Source organism: Somniosus microcephalus, chromosome 28, assembly GCF_052327205.1.
Source record: "Somniosus microcephalus isolate GS21.2 chromosome 28, FLI_Smic_1.0, whole genome shotgun sequence".
Lineage (NCBI taxonomy): Eukaryota > Metazoa > Chordata > Chondrichthyes > Squaliformes > Somniosidae > Somniosus > Somniosus microcephalus.
The window spans coordinates 13,937,902-13,959,537 of record NC_141014.1 but is presented as its reverse complement, the minus strand read 5'-3'; the positions used below and the strand labels follow the sequence as shown (position 1 = coordinate 13,959,537).

At 47.5% G+C, this 21,636-nt stretch overlaps 1 protein-coding gene across 6 annotated transcripts in view; it reads right to left on the bottom strand.

Moving 5' to 3' along the window:
- The window catches only part of LOC147098978 (TOM1-like protein 2), a 111,634-nt gene extending 96,631 nt beyond the window's left edge, over nt 1-15,003 (bottom strand). For 5 of the 6 annotated variants that reach the window (XM_085969481.1, XM_085969482.1, XM_085969483.1 and 2 more), the window contains exon 1: nt 14,774-15,001. In XM_085969481.1, the coding sequence (XP_085825607.1) occupies nt 14,774-14,825 (52 nt within the window). In that variant the 5' untranslated portion in view covers nt 14,826-15,001. Of the gene's footprint in view, nt 1-14,773 lie in introns of all 6 variants that reach the window. The other variant, XM_085969484.1, reaches the window with a different exon arrangement.
- Between the last annotated feature and the right edge of the window lie 6,633 nt (nt 15,004-21,636).

Genomic DNA, 21,636 nt, shown 5'->3' with positions numbered 1-21,636 from the left:
AGAGAGAGAGAGAGAGAGAGAGGGGGAGGGAGGCAGAGAGAGAGAGAGAGAGAGGGGGGGAGGGAGGCAGAGAGAGAGAGAGGGAGGCAGAGAGAGAGAGAGGGAAGCAGAGAGAGAGAGAGGGGGAGGGGGAGAGAGGGAGGGGGAGAGAGGGAGGGGGAGAGAGGGAGGGGGAGAGAGGGAGGGGGAGAGAGGGAGGGGGAGAGAGGGAGGGGGAGAGAGGGAGGGGGGAGAGAGGGAGGGGGAGAGAGGGAGGGGAGAGGGAGGGGGAGAGAGGGAGGGGGGAGAGAGAGGGAGAGAGAGAGAGAGAGAGAGAGCGCAGCGATTATCAAAATTAGGACAGTTGACTAAAAGCTTGGTGAAAGAGGTAGATTTGAACGGAGAGGTTTAGGGAGTGAATTCCAGAGCTTAGGGCCGCGACTCCTGAAGGCAGGGCCGCCAGTGGTGGAGCGATTAAAATTGAGGATGCACAAAAGGCCAGACTTGGAGGAGCGCAGAAATCTGAGAGGGTAGTGGGGCTGGAGGAGGTGAGAGAGATAGGGAGGGGAGAGGCCATGGCGGGATTTGAACACAAGGTTGAGAACTTTAAAATCACGGCATTGGCAGACTGGGAGCCAACGGGCAGCAGAGTTTTGGATGAGCTGAAGTTTAGAGGGTAGAGGAAGGGAGGCCGGCCAGGAGAGCCTTGGAATCGTCGAGTCTGGAGGTAATGAAGGCACGGATTTGGGTTTCGGCAGCTGATGAGAGGAGGCAGAGGTGGAGACGGGTGATGTTACGGAGAAGATGTGGGGTCAGAACTCAGCTCAGGGTCAAATAGGACCAGTACAGTAACTAGCCTGAATAGCATCAAGAAAGATTCCACAAGTCTAGCGCACACCTGGATGATACTTTTGAATGGCTCCTGTGAAGCACCTCGGGGCGTTTTACTGCACAGTTGTTGAATAAATTCAAAACTAAATAAATCCAAACAATGCTGTTGAAATATTAATGGAATAAATTCTCTCATCTCACACAAATTCCCTCATGACAACGACAGCCTTGGGCACAGAATAAGACAGAAGTGTAGCAAATCCACCGTCCCTCTGACGTACTGATCCAAGTGTTTGTGTCCTCGATTCCCCACGGGTCAAGTTTCCACTCATCATCAGGGGTAGGACAAGTCACTCTGGACTAACTGTGTAGCTCAATGCAGTTGGGTATCAGAAGGCTGGTAGCAGGTCAAATACTTGACCTCTGGCCTGGAGAAGGGCTGATGGAGAGGAAAAATGGCCAGGCTCTCCAATGATGATCGCGACCCAGCATCCTGTGCCTGCGAGTGTGTGTGGGGGGCGTTGCTGGGTGGGGATACGACCAGACTTGGTTGCAACGCTCCTGCAGTTGATGTCTCTGATGACACTGAGTCGCTGGACTCACACAGACGAAGAATGGCACTGTAGGCAAGGCCCTGGAACACCATACTCCAGCAACGAGCATTGTGCCAGCCAGGTTCGAGATACACAGAAACCCACCAAACCAAGCTACTCCGCAATCCACACTGGTAGTTTCGGCTGGCCCAACACGGAATGCAGGGTCCGGCTCAATAGGGACACCTTGCACTTACTGAAATCTAGATAGTGTAGGCACAGATTGGCAGAGAACTGTGATCCTGTTATCGCTGGTAATGGTACTAACAAGTTTGTTTTTAAAGAGCTGTACAGGAAACTCTTTGGTATCCGGGACCGGCGTGTTGCCGGTTGATCAAAAATTCCGGATGACGGAGGGGGTTATCTACCGAGGCTATTTTGATCAAAGAAAAATTTTTTAAAATCAAGAAATGTGCAGTATACAGTGATTGGGTACTCACCTACAGAATGTTGTGTTAAATGGATGGTGGAAGATGCTTGATTAAGTACAGTACTGCCAGTTGAGGGTAATGCACTGTAACGACTACCAGCAGCGTGGGAGACACGCAGTACCCCTGTAAAATGGCGGATCAGAAGAGACTCCCGGCAGCGCGGGAGAGAGTCAGACTCCTGTTACAGGGGTATTGAGGTGTTCCGACTTCCGACAGCGCCAAGAAGCCGAGTACTGGCAGTTTGGAGAACTACCCCCACTGACCAACTCTGCCACCGCAGGAGACTCGGGCTCGACAACATTGCCGGTTATTGAGGTGTTGTTTTCGGAGTGAAAATTTTGCTGGTTAATAGAGAATTCTGGCTATTTAGGTGCCATTTAAACAAGAGTTTCCTGTATATACTAGAACGACTGCAGCAAGTGGTTTTGGGTCACACGGTTTCTCATACTAGTTAAAAGAATACTCAGCAAAATATGCCAGTTATTGCTGTCCAATTGTACTACATTGTAAAAACAATGTTGGTGGCAGAATACGGGAACACAGATTGCAAGAGATTTTTTGTTGCTGTTTGGAATGCGAAGGCATGTGCTTATTGAGATTTTACAAATCAGGCTGATTTATTTATTTATTTATTTATTTATTTAATTTTTAAATCGCAACTGGATTTTAATCCATCAACGAGCACCGATCGGCTTCCTGCTGCTTCAGCCAGACCATCAGTACCCGTTAGGGCATCACTACCCCTTAGGGCATCGACTTGTAAGCTCATCTGAAGCAGAGTGCAAAGAAGTCCAACCTCTCGTGATAAGTCGACTTCCCACATACCAATGGTGAGCCAGGCGAGCTGGCCAATGTTCGGCAATATTAAAGACCTGCTGGCTCAGGTACTGGATGACGGAGTCCGTCATGGAGGGCTGATTTTGACCCAAACTTCGATCACCTGCAGGGGGCTGAGCGGGCAGGTCGGCAGAACCTGGCAAAAGGGGACTAGGGAACAGGTACCAATCCCCGACCGCCAGAAGGACACCCACGAGTCACGGTAATCACACAAGATACGGCAAAGACATGGTCATTACAGCACAGACCCTTCTGTCACAGACGAAGCAAGGAGCGAGTGACTTAACTTCCAATTAGATTGCGCCTTTAACCGTAGTAAAACATCACGAGGCGCTGCACAGGAGCGATTATCAAACAACATTTGTCGGCTGGAGCTCCGGGTTTCAGAGCTTGAGCTGGCGTCACTGTGGTGCATCCGTGAGCTACGTGGATAGCAGGTTTCAGGAGGTGAATCTCACTCACTAACCAGTATTCAGAGAGGCACTATAAACTGAAGGGTACAATTCTAAAGGGGGTGCATGAACAGAGAGACCTGGGGGTATATGTGCACAAATCAATGAAGCTGGCAGGGGAGGTTGAGAAAACGGTTAAAAAAGCTTACGGGATACTGGGCTTCATAAATAGAGGCAAAGAGCGCAAAAACAAGGAAGTTATGATGAACAACAGCAACTTGTATTTATATAGCGCCTTTAACATAGTAAAACGTCCCAAGGCGCTGCACAGGAGTATAAGACAAAAAAAAATTGACACCGAGCCACATAAGGAGAAATTGGGCAGGTGACCAAAAGCTTGGTCAAAGAGGTAGGTTTTAAGGAGCATCTTAAACGACGAGAGAGAGGTAGAGAGAAGTGGAGAGGTTTAGGGAGGGAATTCCAGAGCTTAGGGCCCAGGCAGCTGAAGGCACGGCCGCCAATGGTGGAGCGATGGAAATCGGGAATGTGCAAGAGGCCAGACCCGGAGGGGGAAGGGATAAAACTGGCAGGAGAAAAGAACAAAACGTAAACCAATTCTTCCATCAAATTGTCAAACTTCAAGCGGATGGTCTGAAAATATCAGGAGCAGCTATGAACAAACACTAGGCTGCTGTCACTTCCAAGAGATTTTACTTTTTGCACTGTACTCGAGCTCTACTGCACCGCAGCACCTTCCACCAACACAAGACAAATGTGGCATTCTCACAGGGAGATCCTGTTAATTGTACCAACAGGTTTGTTTTTAGAAAGAGCTGTGGAGAGAACATACCAGATCCACTGCAGCAAACAGCATTGAGCCACAGTTTCTCATACTAGTTAAAAGAACATGCAACAAAACATGCCAGTTATTACTGCCCAATTGTACGCATTGTAAAAATAATACGAACGACAATGTGGGAACACAGATTGCAAGAGGTTGATTCCGGAGATGAAGGGGTTGTCTTATGAAGAAAGGTTGAGCAGGTTGGGCCTATACTCATTGGAGTTTAGAAGAATGAGAGGGGATCCTATTGAAACATAAGATACTGAAGGGCTTGACAGGGTAGATGCAGAGAGGATGTTTCCCCTCGTGGGGGAATCCAGAACTAGGGGGCATCGTTTCAGAATAAGGGGAAACCCTTTCAAATTGGAAATAAGGAGGAATTTCTTCTCTCAGAGGGTCGTGAATCTGTGGAATTCTCTACCCCAGAGAGCTGTGGAGGCTGGGTCACTGAATATATTTAAGGTGGAGCTAGGCAGATTTTTGAACGATAAGGGAGTCGAGGGTTATGGGGAGCGGGCAGGGAAGTGGAGTTGAGGCCAAGATCAGATCAGCCATGATCGCATTGAATGGCGGAGCAGGCTCGAGGGGCCGAATGACCGACTCCTGCTCCTACGTCTTATGTTCTTATGCAAGAGATTTTTTGTTGCCGTTGTGCTTAGTGAGATTTTGCAATCAGACTGAAAAATGGTTAAACCTCGGGGAGGTGGTTGGAGCTCAAGGCGGAGAAGGCTCCTGACTGCGACAACTTTGATCCCGGGACAATGTTCCCTCGAATTCTTTTTCCCCCCCACCCTGTGCGCGGTCCCTTGAAACTTGCTGCCCGGCTACGCGTGCGCAGTATCTTTTCCAGCGGCAACAGCTGGTGAGCGGCCTTCGCGGGACCTCCCGATCGACGTGCGGCCATGGGGCAACACTGCCCAGGGGTCTGAAGGAATGTTCACTGGACCCAGAGGATTGGGGGGGGGGGGGGGGGGGGCAAAAAAAAAATTAATCGCTCACCTTCAAATAAAAGGGGCGAAAGATAAACCATAAAATAGAGACCTGTTAAGCTTTAGTTGCACTGTTGGGAAAGTTTTTGAAAGTATTATGAAGTAGAAGGAGCATTTTGAGGGACATGAGGTAATCTGAAACAACCAGTGTGATTTTAAGAGTGAGGGAGTCCTGCTTGATTAATTGAATGGATTTCTTTGAGGAGATGACAGACCTAATTAGATAAAGGAGAGACAGTAAATATCTACCAGGATTTCTGGAAGGAATCCAACACTGTCCCACATCATCAGCTACTACATAAGGTCTAAGACCATGGAATAGCTGGGAATGTATTGGCAAATGGTTGCTTGGTGGCGAACGAGTATGGTGCATGGGCAGGTATCGGGTAAACAGCTGGATACCAGAAGTTTCAAAGAACCAGAGGCGACATGAGGAAACAAAAATTGCTCAGCGAGTTATGATGATCTGGAACGCGCTGCCTGAAAGGGCGGTGGAAGCAGATTCAACAGTAACTTTCCAAAGGGAATGGGTTAAATACTTGAAAAGGAAACATTTGCAGGGCTGTGGGGAAAGAGCAGGGGGGAGTGGGACTAATTGGAGAGCTCTCTCAAAGAGCCGGCGCAGGCACGATGAATGTTGGAGCTGCCGTTTATAATTTTTATATAAATGATTTAGAGGAAGGAATTATGTCCATAGTTTCCAAATGGTGAGCAGTGGAAAACAATGAATATCAAGGAGCACAAATTCAAAAAGGATCTCGACAAGATCGATCGTTGGGTGGAGAAATGGCAGATGCTATTTAAAGGGAGAAAAGTGCAGATACACGATCTGGCAGAGGGAAGGTTTATGTGGATTATGCACTACATGGGAATGTAATTGAGCTATCAGAGTAAGGGAGAGATCTTGCGATTTTAAAGGACAGGTCGCTAAAACTAACGGCACAATGTTCTCAGAAATCCCCGGCTGCTTTTGTTGTTTATAAACCTACAGAGTACGAACGTACCCAGTCAACTTCCATCAGAATATCTCGCTCACACAGAAAGGAAGATCCCAGCTACAATCTGCAGTCTGCCCCAAGTTTGCTCATCTTAGAGAGGGTAAAATTGGCCAGTGTTCTCACTCATGATCAATATCAGTGACTCCAACTGGGAATATTTCTACAGCGCCTTTCACGACCACCAGACGTCTCAAAGCACTTTACAGCCAATGAAGTACTTTTGAAGTGTAGTCACTGTTGTAATGTGGGAAATGCGGCATCCAATTTGCACACAGCAAGCTCCCACAAACAGCAATGTGATAATGACCAGATAATCTGTTTTTTTAGTGATGTTGGTTGAGGGATAAATATTGGCCAGGACACCGGGGAGAACTCCCCTGCTCTTCTTCGAAATAGTGCCATGGGATCGCTAGATGTTTTTCATTTTGAAGGTGCTATCTAAATGCATGTTGTTGTTTCACATTAGGAAAAATTGGAATTATTTGATAGTGAAAAAACGACATTAAAATCATCAGTAAGATAGTAATAGACTCATTCTGTAAAAAACAATTTGGAACCCATTCAGCCGGAGTCACTGGAATCCTTCCAGTCACCTCAGAAACCTTCCTCGTTAATTACAGCACAGAAATGTGAAAAAGCTGATGTGCACATCTGGCTGGCCCGAACTAAAAACCAGTCGAGGTTTGCGTGTCAGATTGGCCAATCCATCAGTTGCACACATCATCACAACCATCTTTCGATAAGAGAGAGAGAGAGAGAGAGAGCGCGAGATCGCAAGTCCGAGAGTGGAGTGAATCTGTCGCAAAAGCAGCATCTGGGCATTCGTGTAATCACACACAAATCATTCACACAACACACAGTCTCATCAGCACTCAATACTTAAACATACACACAAAAATGCAAAAGTTAGACATTCCTGCCACTATTTTAAAAAAAGGATACTGGTGGTTAATAAATGGTAACAGACCCATTGGATGAGAAATGACCACAACTTTGTCAGCTGACTGCAACGGCCAGCTTCAGAAAAGTACAAGTTTCCTAAATCTAGAGGTTACAAGAAAAGGATATTGACATCAGCATTATAAAATGACACGTGTTGTGGTAAGCAAGACCGAATTAGATAGACAACTGGAAGTGAATATCACATCAGAGGGTTTCAGTTGACAAGTTTAAGGAGTGTGATCTGGAACGCGCTGCCTGAAAGGGCGGTGGAAGCAGATTCAATAGTAACTTTCAAAAGGGAATTGGATAACTACTTCAGAAGGAAAAAAAGGGCTGTGGGGACAGGGGGACTAATCGGAGAGCCCTTCCAAAGAGCCTGTACGGGCACGATGGGCCGAATGTGTGGATCATTCTAGGAGTGAAACTTAAGCGATTTAAAGTTCATTTTAACAAGACCATAATGTACTACGTGAATATAGTGGACGGCATTAGATTTTTACAATTTAAGATCATAAATCCAAAGCTGTCCGGAGAGAAGCTTAAACTATTCACAGTTTACAAGATCAACCAAACTGGCTGATTATATTACGCCACATAAAATGGGTTATGAAATCTACATAATAAATGTATTTCAAAAATATAGGTTCCAAAAAACACTATTGTGCAAGTCTTTTCCCACCGATTGGGTACTGCATTTGAAAAGAAGAGCCTGTGTGTAATGTGTAGAGACACAATGAAAAAATATGAAACTTCTTTTTTTACGATTCCAAAAGTAGGTGGAACAAATATAACTGGAAACTATCTGTGCAGATTTGACAAGTTTCCAGCACATTTCACAGCACAGAAAGAGGCCTGAAGCCCACTGCCTGTGCTGGCTTTCTGAAACAGCTGTATACAGTACTTAGTCCCATTCCCCTGCACTTCCCACATACTCTTTCCCCACATATTTAACCACTTCCCTTTCAAAAACCATTATAATTGTTACTTCCACTGCCCTTTCTGGATGGGCATCGCATGTCCCAACAACTGACAAAAAAAACCAGCCTCCTAACCTTCCCTTTGTTCTTCTGGGGACATCTAGCTCTGTAACCTCAGCCAGCGTATTGAATCAACCTCATTTGTTTCCAATGGACTTCAGGAAGTCCAAAGGCGGAAGTCACACCCCCATCCACATCCATGGGGCTGTGGTGGAAAGCTTTAAGTTCCTCGGAGTCCACATCACGGAAGACCTCTCCTGGTCCCTCAATACCTCCTCTCTGGTGAAGAAGGCCCAGCAGCGCCTATATTTCCTAAGGAGGCTGAAGGGATGTAACCTGTCACCCCTGATCCTCTCGAACTTTTACCGCTGCACAATAGAGAGCATCCTGACGAACTGTATCACAGTATGGTATGGCAGCTGTAGCTACTATGACCGGAAAGCCCTGCAGCGGGTAGTCAAAACTGCCCAACGCATTACCGGCACCCGGCTACCGACCATAGAGCACATATGCCAGAAACGCTGTTTACGGAGGTCACGGACCATCATCAAAGACCCTACCCACCCCAGCCACAGTCTGTTCGCCCCCCTGCCATCTGGGAGATGCTACAGATGCATTCGCACCCGAACGACCAGATTTAGGAACAGCTTCTTTCCCAGGGCTGTCATCCTACTGAACTCCACAAAAACTCTAAAGCCTGCACATCTGCCAATGCACTTTATTATGGTTATGTTTATGTTAATGTATTACAAGCCAAATGAATGTTGAATGTTTAAATGTCTTAATCTAAATGTACACTCTCGGGAGCCGCAAGCCTACATTTCGTTGTACTGCACTTGTGCACTAACAATGACAATAAAGTTGATTAGGATTATCTGTTAGATGAGCAGCACATTTGCACTCAGAAGCTACATTCACCATTTCCCTCAAATACAGTGCTTAAATTAAAATACGCCTTCCCTCGTAAACGGCAAGTACGTGAGGGAGAAAGGAACGGAAGGATATGTAGATAGGGCGAGATGACTTGGGGTGGGAGAAGGCTCGTGCGGAGCATAAGCGCGGCATAGGCCAGTTGGGCCGAACGGCCGGTTTCTGTGCCATGGGCTCTATGTAATGGACAGAGTGGAAAAATGCTGCAGTCGCCAACACTGGGAATCCTCACTTGGAGCAGCACAAAAAGTGATCCAAAATATTGCTCCCACAATAAACACAATCATTCTCCAATGGTCCACCATTTTATTCCAGCAACATTTTTTTCAAAACCCTGAAAGGTCAGGAAATTGTGTTATTTTTAGGCTCAATGAACAAGTAGAATCTTAATTCACTAGCAGAGGGGCAGATTACATTCTCCGAAAATCAAATTCTCAACAAATAAAAGCCAACGAGCAGAACCATCAGTGCTCGTTTACTGTGAATCTCAGCAGCCTCGTACTAAGCAGGATAGAGCGAACTGGTTCCAAAAAAACCTACTTACATACACAGTACCTTACCACAACAACGGTGGCTAGCAGAAGATTATTCATTTGAAAATGGAGAGAGGAAATGTTATTTATTGAACAGCCATAAAATACTACTTTCTGCTAACACAGCTCATTGGGTATAATACATTAGTATGCTGTACATCGGGTTTTAGCCTTGAGTATTGTGCAGTTTTGGTCGCCTTATCTGAGGAAGGATGTTCTTGCCATGGAGGGAGTGCAGTGAAGATTCACCAGACATACCTGGGATGGCAGGAATGACGTATGAAGAGAGATTGGGTCGATTGGGCTTATATTTGCTAGAGTTTAGAAGAATGAGAGGGGATCTCATTGAAACTTATAAAATTCTAACAGGACTAGACACAGGAAGGATGTTCCCGATGGTGGGGGAGTCCAGAACCAGGGGTCACAGTCTAAGGATAAGGGGTAAGCCATTTAGGACAGAGATGAGGAGGAATTTCTTCACCCAGAGCGTGGTGAACCTGTGGAATTCTCTACTACAGAAGGCAGTTGAGGCCAATTCATTAAATATATTCAAGAAGGAGTTAGATATATTTCTTAAGGCTAAAGGGATCAAGGGATATGGGGAGAAAGCAGGGACAGTTTAGGGAGCTAGGAGTGAGATTAAAAAGCAGGACCTCAAAGGGGAGTAATCTCCAGATTACTCCCAGTGTCACGTGCTAGTGAGTACAGGAATAGGAGGATAAAACAGATGAATGTGTGGCTGGGGAGATGGTGCAGGAGGGAGAGCTTTAGATTCCTGAGCCATTGAGACCGTTTCTGGGGAAGGTGGGACCAAGAGTCATAACGGCACAGAAGGAGGCCATTCGGCCCATCGAGTCCACGCCGGCTCTCTGCAGAGCAATCCAAACAGTCAAGAAACACTGTAGCCGCCAGCATTGCACAAATTTATTGTAACCTCTCCCAACAGCTTCACTGGTAAATGCATCTCCAATGTCACGGAGCCACACAGCCATACAAACAAGGCTGGGTCACAGGTTCAATCGCCAGTCCGTGCAGAGTTAACTGATCCGAGCCCGGCCGCGGCAGCAGAATGGACAAAGCTTCCCTGGGCTAAACAAAGCAGCAAGGTTCCTGCTCACTATCCACAACTTCTGTTCCGAGTGTACACACGTGCACATTGAGGGAACTGGGTTCAGTCGAGATGCCCGTTGTAGTCAGACTGATAGTGAAGAATAGCATCTGGTGTCAGCCGTGGCCGAGTGGGCAGCACTCTCCCGCCTCGGAGTCAGATGGTTGTGGGTTCAAGTCCCACTCCAGAGACTGGAGCACAGAATCCAGCTGACACTCCAGTGCAGTGCTGAGGGAGCGCTGCACTGTCGGAGGAGCCATCTTTCGGATGAGACGTTAAACCGAGGCCACGTCTGCTCTCTCAAGTGAGCATAAAAGATCCCAAATCACTCTTCCCAAAAGGAGCAGGGGAGTTATCCCTGGTGTCCTGGCCAATAGTTATCCCTCAATCAACATCACTAAAATAAAAAAACAGATTATCAGGTCATTATCACATTGCTGTTTGTGGGAGCTTGCTGTGCACAAATTGGCTGCCGCGTTTCCTGCATTACAACAGTGACCACACCTCAAAACGTACTTCATTGGCTGTTTGAAAGGCACTATAGAAATGCAAGTCTTTCTTGTTTTCCACACTTCAAACTAGCGCTCAAGGACATTTGAGAAATGCGATACAGTGCTACATAGAAATAATTCTCTTTGTTACTCATGTATGCCCTCCTTGGCTGTTACAACATGTCCACACAGAACCAACTTAACCGAAAACAAGTTGCACTCAGGCTCTTATGAAGAAACCCTTGAACTGGAGATAAATAACATCAATGAAAGGATCATCGGCCTGAAACGTTAACTCTGTTCCTCTCTCCACAGATGCCGCCTGACCTGCTGTATACTTCAGATTTCCAGCATCCGCAGTATTTTTCTTTTATTATAATTATCTGGCCTTATTTAAAAATGTATTCATTAGGAATGACCAGCTCCCCCCTACACTGGCTCAGTTGCCAAGGCCAACAAAACAGCCATTTTGACAAAAAAGCTGCAAGCTGGATTCCTGGTCTGTGCCAAGTTAGTAATTTCAGCAGAGGTGGGAGTGGAAGGACTGCAATTTGTCTCAGCAACTCTGGCGGGGGAGGGGGGAGAAAACTCTGGCGGGGGAGGGGGGAGAAAACTCTGGCGGGGGAGGAGCGAGGGAGTATAGGCCCAATCTGCTCAACCTTCAGTCATAAGACAACCCCTTCACTTTCAACCGACTGCGTTGGTTGTTGGGGGAAAATACGTTGTGGGCAGACTAGAGGGAACTTTTCTCGGCCGTCTCATCTGCTGCTGAAACCTCTGCTTACCCAAAGAGCGGTGAGAATGTGGAACTCGCTTCACAAGAGTGATTATCAAACAAAATGTAACACCGAGCCAGATAAGGAGATATTAGGTCATAGAGGTAGGTGTTAAGGAGCGTCTTAAAGGAGGAGAGGTAGAGAGGCGCAGAGGTTTAGGCAGGGAATTCCAGAGCTTAGGTAGCTGAAAGCACGGCCACCAATGGTGGGACAATGAAAAGCGGGGATAATCAAGAGGCCAGAATTGGAGGAGTGCAGAGATCTGAGGGTTGTAGAGCTGGAGGAGGTTAGAGACACGAAAGGGCAAAGCCATGGAGGGATTTGAAAACAAGGATGAGAATTTTTTTAATTGAGGCGCTGCCGGAGCAGCAGCCAACGTAGGTCAGCGAGCACAGGGGTGTTGAGTGAAAGCGATTTGACGTCTATGTTTCTATTAAGGCTAAAGGGATCAGGGGATATGGGGAGAAGGCAGGGACAGGGTACTGAATTTGGGATGAGTTCAAGCTTGCAGAGGGTCCAAGGTGAGAGGCCGGCCGGGAGAGCATTGGAATAGTCGAGTCTGGAGGTAACAAAGACATAGATGAGGATTTCATAGGATACACAGCTCAGAAACAGGCCATTCGGCCCAACCAGTCCATGCCGGCGTTTATGCTCCACTCGAGCCTCCTCCCGTCTTTCCTCATCTAACTCTATCAGCATAACCCTCTATTCCCTTCTCCCTCATATGCTTGTCCAGCCTCCCTTTAAATGCATCCATATCGCTTCAACCACTCCCTGTGGTAGCAAGAGCCACACTCTTTGGGTAAGCAGAGGTTTCAGCAGCAGATGAGACGGTCGAGAAAAGTTCCCTCCAGTCTGCCCACAACATATTTGCCCCCGACAACCAACGCAGTCAGCTGAAAGCGATACTTCAGCATTTTCTTTTAGAAGAATTATACACATATACAAATTTGGAACATTTCTACAACAGACTGAATCTGACTCAACATCTCAACCCACAAAGGCCTACAATTGCACTCAACAAAAAAATCTGAATTCTTCCAGCAAAATATTAATCTCGTGCAGACCCAGACTTCTTTGGGTCTGCACAAGAGAAAGAAACCACGTGTGTATAATCGCTCCTTTCACAAACTCAGGATAGCCTGTCGTTTTAACATCTGGCAACCAAACAAATTGCAGATGGCATAATGCAAAACCCGGATGTGAACCTCCTGTAATCAATATCACACATTATAGAATGGAACGCACAGAAAAAGTCCTGACGGTGTTCGTGTCAGCCGTGGCTCAGTGGGCAGCACTCTCGCCTCCGAGTCAGGAGGTCGTGGGTTCAAGTCCCACTCCAGAGACTGGAGCACAAATATCTAGGCTGACACTCCAGTGCAGTACTGAGGGAGTGCTGCACTGTCGGAGGTGCCATCTTTCGGATGAGACGTTAAACCGAGGCCCCGTCTGCTCTCTCAGGTGGATGTGAAAGATCCCATGGCACTATTTCGAAGAGGAGCAGGGGAGTTATCCCCAGTGTCCTAGCCAATGTTTATCCCTCAATCAACATCACTAAAACAGATTATCTGGTCATTATCACATTGCTGTTGTGGGAGCTTGCTGTGGGCAAATTGGCTGCCGCGATTCCTACACAGCACGGTGGCATAGTGGTTAGCACTGTTGCCTCACAGCGCCAGGGACCCAGGTTCGAATCCGGCCTCGGGTGACAGTCTGTGTGGAGTTTGCACATTCTCCCCGTGTTTGCGTGGGTTTCCTCCGGGTGCTCCGGTTTCCTCCCACAGTCCAAAGATGTGCGGGTTAGGTTGATTGGCTATGATAAAAATTGACCCTTAGTGTTAGGGGGATTAAATACGTGGGGTTACAGGGATAGGGTGGGATATGTGTCGGTGCAGGCTCGATGGGCCGAAATGGCCTCTATCTGCACTGTGAGGTTTCTGTGATCTGTGATTACAACAGTGACTACACTTCAAAAAGTACATCATTGGCTGTAAAGAACTTTGGGACGGCCGGTGGTTGTGAAAGGAGCTATATAAATGCAAGTCTTTCGTTTTAGGCTCCACACGAGCCCGAAACGCATCTATGCTAAATCTGCATTTTGTTTGGCTACACGTAGTGGTAGCGTAAGAAAATAAGAATTAGGAGCAGGCCACACGGCCCCTCGAGCCTGCTCCGCCATTCAATATCATGGCTGATCTTCGACCTCAACTCCACTTTCCTGCCTGATCCCCATATCCCTTGATTCCTCTGGAATCCAAAAAATCTATCGATCTCAGCCTCAAATGTACTCAAAGACTCAGCATCCACTGCCCCTTTGGGGTGGAGAATTCCAAAGATTCACAACCCTCTGAGTGAAAAAATTCCTCCTCATCTCAGTCTTAAATGGCCGACCCCTTATCCTGAGACTATGCCCCCTAGTTTTAGACACTCCAGCCAGAGGAAACAGCCTCTCAGCATCTACCCTGTCAATCCCCTTCAGAATCTTATATGTTGCAATGAGATCACCTCTCATTCTCAATAAGCTGCACATTCTCACCACTTGCTATTTCTAACATTTCACTACAGTCTCTGCAAAGATAAATATAAAATGCTTTAAAAATAAAACGCACAACAATGCATTCCCCGCCCCGCCACGAAAAAAGAAATCTGTTGATATCTGAAGTGCGGTCCCTGCAGCCCAAAGCCTGCAGAACGCAGCCAGCTGATCCGACCTGTCAATCACCCCGGCCTCGCCCCGCCCCATTGGTCGCCGACCGATTGGCCGGCGCGGCTGTCAATCAATCAATCAAACAATCACCCGCCCACCGCAAACGCCCATTGGCCGCTGAGCCGAGTGGAGCCGGCGCCCGATTGGCCGGCGCCGCTGTCAATCAATCAAATAATCACCCGGCCGCGCCCCGTCCATCGCAAACCCCCATTGGCCGCCGCGCCGGGTTGAGCCGGCGCCCGATTGGCCGGCGCGGCTGTCCATCAATCAACCACCGGCGCCGTCAAAGTTCGGCCGTTGTGTTGAGAGGGGGAGGAGGAAAAGAGAAAAAAAAATCTTTTCAATGGCGATTGAAGCGAGACGGCAGGAGAAACCGGCACCGCCCCGAGGAATATGAATGCGTTTTTTTCCTTACCGACCCGCTGGCCGACCTGGGTGCTGAAGGGATTGCCGTAGAGAAACTCCATGGCGGGCGAACGGCTGAGGGAGCGAGCGGACCAGCGGACGGACAGCCGCCCCGCCTCACGTGATGTTTACCGCCCGCGCCAGAGACCCTGGCAAACAGCGCCGCCAGCACAGTCACCCGCTGCCCGTCAGCGGCGTGCCCAGAGTCAAATACTGCGCCTGCCAATATCGCCTCTTTTTGATCTTAACCCCCGCCCCCTTCATGCACTCATCGCTGCCGACAAGCTCTGCCCGGCGGCAAGAGGCCACCTTGACTCCGCGGACTGTGTGGAGTCGCGCCCTCTGCCGCCTGGGCTGAGTAATGGCAGCAGATTCAAACCAGAGACAGCCAAAACATGCTCTACACATAAAGAGTGGAATTAATACAGCGCCTTTCACCACCTCAGGACTCCCCAAAGCTCTTTACAGCCAATGAAGTACTTTTTTTTTTAAGTGCAGTCGCTGCTGTACTCTTTTGGTGAAGCAATAAACAAATAACATAGAAGATAGGAGCAGGAGTAGGCCATTCGGCCCCTCGAGCCTGCTCCGCCATTCAATGAGATCATGGCTGATCATCCAAACTCAGTACCCTGTCCCTGCTTTCTCCCCATATCCCTTGATCCCTTTAGCCTTAAGAAATACATCTAACTCCTTCTTGAATATATTTAATGAATTGGCCTCAATTGCCTTGTGTGGTAGAGAATTCCACAGGTTCACCACTCTCTGGGTGAAGAAATTCCTCCTCATCTCAGCCCTAAATGGCTTACCCCTTATCCTTAGACTGTGACCCCTGGTTCTGGACTCCCCGACCATCGGGAACATCCTTCCTGCATCTAGTCTGTCTAGTCTTGTTAGAATTTTATAAGTTTCAATGAAATAAACTGTGACTTATAAAACATTAAAGGAAACTTAATAAATTAAATTAAAATTTGGTTGTGGGGTGGGGGATGTGCCCACCGGTCGCGGAAGGCGTGCTCCATCTCCAGGACCGCGGAAGAGAGGCAGGCAGTGCAGTCGCTGTTGCAATGTAGGAAATGCGGCAGCCAATTTGCACACAGCAAGCTCCCACAAACAGCAACGTGATAATGACCAGTTAATCTGTTTTAGTGATGTTGATTGAGGGATAAATATTGGCCCCAGGACACTGGGGAGAACTCCCCTGCTCTTCTTCGAAACAGTGCTGTGGGATTGTTTACGTCCACCTGAGGGAGCAGACGGGGCCTCAGTTTAACATCTCATCTGAAAGACGGCACCTCCGACAAGGCAGCACTCCCTCAGCACTGCACTGGGTGTGTCAGCTTAGATTCTGTGCTCAAGTCTCTGCAGTGGGACTTGAACCCACGACCTTCTGACTCGGAGGTGAGGGGGCCTACCTAACATCAGAGTTAGGGGTTACCAATCCTCCAGGAAGTAAAGGTTAATCTCCAGGTGCACTGCTGCAAACAGCTCAGGAGATAAATCACAGGGGGCATTAAAAACAAATTGTGTTTTTTATTTTATTTTATTTGAACGCTTTTGTTGGTTAGTAATAAAAATATTGAATTTGGGGAAAAAAGGTTGTTACACTGACAGCCAAGGATCATCCAATTGGGTAACGGAGAGTTCATTCACTTTCCAATTAGCATGGGCAGACGGTACTGCATGAGAATAGACATGTCGGACAACCAATGACTGGAGCATAGGTGCGGGGTGGTTGGACACAGGAGACCATGTGATGACACCCTCCAGGAACACATCCAACCATTGTTGGCAACTGTAATCGGAGTCGGGATGACCCATGCTGGGCACATTACTTTCCACCTTGGTATTGCCGTTGTGCTGATTCCACGGTGCCATATGCAATCAGGTGGAGCACCAATACCATTCAATGCCCATTCGCTGAAATCGAGGCAGCTCTGTCCCACTGCTGAATCTCGGAATGTCACAACGCAGAAACAGGCCATTCAGCCCGTCGAATCTGCCATGGTGTCTTTCTCCAAATCTAATCCCGTTCTGTTGCTTGCACCCAATCCACTTTAATCATAGAATCTTAGAGCACAGAAGGAGGCCATTCAGCCCATCGTGTCTGTACTGACTCTTTGAAAGAGCGATCCAATTAGTCCCACTCCCCCCTCTGGTCCTTTTGCTAATTATCTTAAATCTGTTTCCTCTGGTTACCATTCCCCCATCTTACCGATAAAAAAACCTGTACTTCCTATTTTCAACACCGTTCCCTCTCGACCGACATCCAAATCATTGACCAGCACAGTGAACAGATGTGGCTCCAGAACTGAACTTTGTGGGACACTGCCACCCACTTCTAACCACTCGGACAACCTTTGTTTCCTTCCTGCTATCCAATTTTTAATCCAGTTTTCTATCCCCCTCCTGTTTCATACCCCTTAGCCTAATCATTTTCCATGTGGTACCTTGTGAAAATCTTTCCTAAAGTCCATATGCATTTCCCCTATCGAGGAACAGCACCTCATCTTTCGATTGGGCACTCTACAGCCCTCTGGACTCAACATAGAGTCCAACAATTTCAGATCATAACCTCGGCCCCTATTACACATATATATATATATATTTTCTCTTTTTTTTAATCCACACTTTTGTCTGGGCTTTTTTCTTCCCTCCCACACGGCAGCTATCCTTCACTCTGCCAGCGCCATTCACACTTCATCTCCAGCCACCCTTTATTCCTTGAATATCTCTTAATGTCTCTCAATGTCTCTTAATCTCTCCTGCTTTCTATCCTATCTCTGACCTTCCCTTTTGTTCTTTTATCCCCTCCCTTTTCCCAGCCCCCGCTTGCTTTAAAATCTATCCCTGTTCCTGCTTTTTTTCCCGTTCTAACGAAAGGTCTTCGACCTGAAACGTTAATATTATGTCCGTGTATAATTGAGACACGGAATGCAGGAGTTGATTATAACAAGTCTTTACTGAATGGAGACAACCTGGAAACTGAAACTACAGAAGCCTGCTAGGGCCTTTTATACAGGGGTGGTCACTGCTGGTACTGCAGTCTGAGACCAGTTATTCCCTTAAAGGTACATACACAACAATTCCTCCCCTTTTAGATAAATAGTACATAACATTCATTTAACAACTAAATAATAACTAATTACAATTACAATTACGGTTGCTAGATACATTGGTTGAAGTTAAGCAATTATAAGTTCAGTCTTTGAGGAGGCTTCCTGATTCTGTCTGGATAACGCCTCTTTGGGATATCAGGTTCTTCTGGCAAGGTTGTGTCGGGATCAATGTCGTTGTTTGGTTCGTCTGCTTCCAATATCACCGATTCTGCGGTAGATGCAATTGGTACTTCGGTTTCATCGCCAGGTGTATCAGATCGTGGTGTGGAGTTGGCGTTTTCCAGTGACTCTAGAATCTGGTCAGCATGGCGTCTTACAATGCTCTCTCCAACGTCCACGGTATACATTAGAGGTCCTTGCCGTGTACAGATCGTTCCTGGCTGCCATTTCTCTGTGCAGTAGTCCCGGGCCAAAACTGGTTGACCTATCTTAAAACTCCTGGTCGGCCTTTCATTCATATTCTGAAACTGCCTGTTCTCCACATCTCTTCTGACGTTTGGCTTAACCAAATCCAAGCGGCACCGTAGTCTTCGATTGAAGAACATCATGGCTGGAGTTTGGTTGGTAACCGCCTGTGTCGCATTCCAGTAGGCAAAAAAAGAAGTTATCCACCTTGTGTTGTAGGGGTATATCTTCATTACACATTGCCTTGATAGCCTTCTTGAATGTTTGAACGAACCTCTCGGCCAATCCATTAGTGGCTGGATGATATGGGCCGGATGTGTAATGCTTGACACCATTGTTCTTTAAGAACCTCCGGAACTCTTCAGACACAAACTGTGGTCCATTGTCAGAGCAAATCTGTTCAGGCAGCCCATTCCTGGCGAATATGGTTCGTAAGACTGTGATAGTTTTTTCTGTGGTGGTTGAGGACATTTTTATTACCTCTGGCCACTTTGAATGTGCATCCACCGCAATTAAAAACATCGAGTCCATAAAGGGACCAGCAAAATCAATGTGCACCCTTTGCCATGGAGATGAGGGCCACTCCCATGGATGTAGAGGGGCTTGTGGTGGGGCGTTTTGGACCTTCTGGCATCCTGTACAGCTCTTGGTCATCTCTTCGATTTCTATATCGATTCCCGGCCACCACACAAACGCTCTGGCTAAGTTCTTCATTTTTACCCCTCTCAGATGACCCTCATGAAGCTCATTGAGCACTCTATCCTTCAATTTGGGTGGAATTACTACTCTGGATCCACACATCAAGGTTCCTCTGCACACTGACAGCTGTTCTCGGCGAGAATGCTGGCAGCAGTGGTTCGCCATGTGCTGGCCATCCCTTCACCGTTAAATCATAGACCCAGGAGAGTGTCGGGTCATTTCGTGTTTCCTTTTCTATGTTTGCATTCGTCACCGGGAGACATTCGACTACAGTCGAGTGGAATAACTCCACTGGATCCACTGCCAGTTCTTCTTCCACCGTCAGCAACGGTAGGTGCGACAATCCATCAGCATTCCCATGCTGTTTAGTTCCTTTGTACCCGATGTCATATTGGTGTGCCCCTAGGAAAAGGGACCACCTCTGTAGCCGTTGTGCCGTCATTATCGGTACGCCCTTCTGAGGGTTGAAAATGGAGACGAGAGGTTGATGATCAGTTAGTAGAGTAAATTTCTGACCGTGCAGGTAGTGATTGAACTTCTTCACCCCCCACACCAGGCTGAGGGCCTCTCTGTTAATCTGGGCGTAGTTACGCTCGGCTGAAGTTAACGAGCGTGACGCAAAAGCTATCGGCCTCTCTGAACCATCAAGGAATTTATGTGACAGTACCGCCCCAATGCCGTAGGGAGACGCATCACACGCCAGTCTTATCGGTAGTGATGGGTTGTAGTGAGCCAATACTTCTCTTGAAGTGATTAGGTCCTTACTCTTCTGAAAGGCCCGCTTACATTCATCGCTCCATTTCCATGCTATTCCCGTTCGTAGTAGGGCATTCAGTAGATGCAGAATTGTGGACAAATTCGGCAAAAACTTATGGTAGTAATTCACCAATCCGAGGAATGACCTCAGTTGCGACACATTTTCAGGCGCTGGAGCCTTAACTACTGATGTAAGAAAAGGAGACTGACCATCAAGTAACTTTAAAGTAAGCTTTAAGTAACTTATAAACACACTATATACAAGAGAGGTCTTTACCATGCCTCTGGTAGAAGCCTCTTACAATACTGAACAGACCAGTATTTATACCAGTCCAACAGGAAGTGACATTTACAGGAAGTGAGGTATGTACACAGTTCATAGTTCATAGTTCATAGTTCACAGGAAGTGATGACATAACTTCCCGGAAGTTAGCATTTTTATCACATTCTTCCCTCCTGCAGGATTAGGAGGCTGTGGTCTACCTTTTGGTCCGCAGCCGCCGAACAAGGAAGAGTCGTACCCGTTTGGATTCCCGTCGTAGAGGGTCGCTGGTCCGCTTACATGCGGTTGGCCATTGGTCAGAGTCTGTGTGGCCTGGATTGCCCTGTGAAGGGTCGGGGAGATCATGGCTTCGAGTGCGAGCCCCAATAGGTTCAAAGTCGGACTGCCTCTGTTCAGAGGGAGGTGCAGAGCTGGTCTGTGGCGGATCAGTACTTTCATGCACGGTACTGGGAGGGTCGCAACCTTGAGCACGGGGTTCTGCCGGCACCAAGCTAGTTGGTGTCCGATCAGGATCCTGGAGAGGGGTACCCGATAGGTCCCAAGAGTTTCCTGGTGAAATGCCATCACCCGATGTCCCACTAGGTCCTGGTGGGCAGGGAGCCAGATCCCGTAATGATACGGTAGATTCTCGGCCGTCGGAATATCGTATGTTTGCATAGGTGGGGTTGGCATCGGTTAGTTCGACCTCGTCTACAAGAGGGTCATTTTTAGACGTCCGAACGTATCTTCGGAGTAATACAGGTCCAGGAGTAGTTAGCCATGACGGGAGTGATGTTCCATGAGATGAGCGACGCTGGAATCCAAAGAACCGCTCATGAGGTGTAGTATTTGTGGCTGTAGAAAGCAGGGACCGTATAGAGTGCAATGCATCCGGAAGCACTGTTTCCCATTGCTGGTCTGGTAGGCCCCGAGATCTTAAAGCGAGACGTACGGAATTCCAGATGATACCGTTATACCTCTCTACCTGCCCATTTCCGATGGGATGGTATGGTGTTGTTTTGCTTGCAGCAATTCCCCGTTCTGAGAGGTAGTCCTTGAGTTCCCTTGACATAAAGGATGGACCCCGGTCTGAGTGAATATAAGCCGGCATGCCACAGAGAGAAAATACCTGCTCAAGGCAGCAGATTACTGTGGATGCCAGCATATTGGAGCAGGGGAAGGCAAACGGAAAACGTGAATATTCGTCGATCATGGTGAGCAAATATGTGTTCCGAGTTGAAGAGGGCACTGGGCCCTTAAAATCGATGCTAAGTCGTTGCATCGGTTGGGTTGCATGTATGAGTATACCATCTGAGGGGCGGAAGAACTGAGGTTTTAATTCCGCACAAAGCCGGCATTCTGAGCATATTTTCTTTACATCTCCAGTGGAAAAAGGGAGATTCCGTGATCGTACGAAATGTAGCATGCGCGTAACGCCAGGATGACACAAACCATTGTGGACATCCATGAGAGTGGAGGATGACATAGTGGAGCAGAATGCCCGTGTGAGGGTGTCCGGGGCCACATTCTCCTTGCCAGGCCGATAGAGAATGGTATAACCAAAAGAGGCCAGTTCCATCCTCCAAAGTTGTATTTTATTATTCTTAATTTTGGTTCGTTTTCGATTATCGAGCA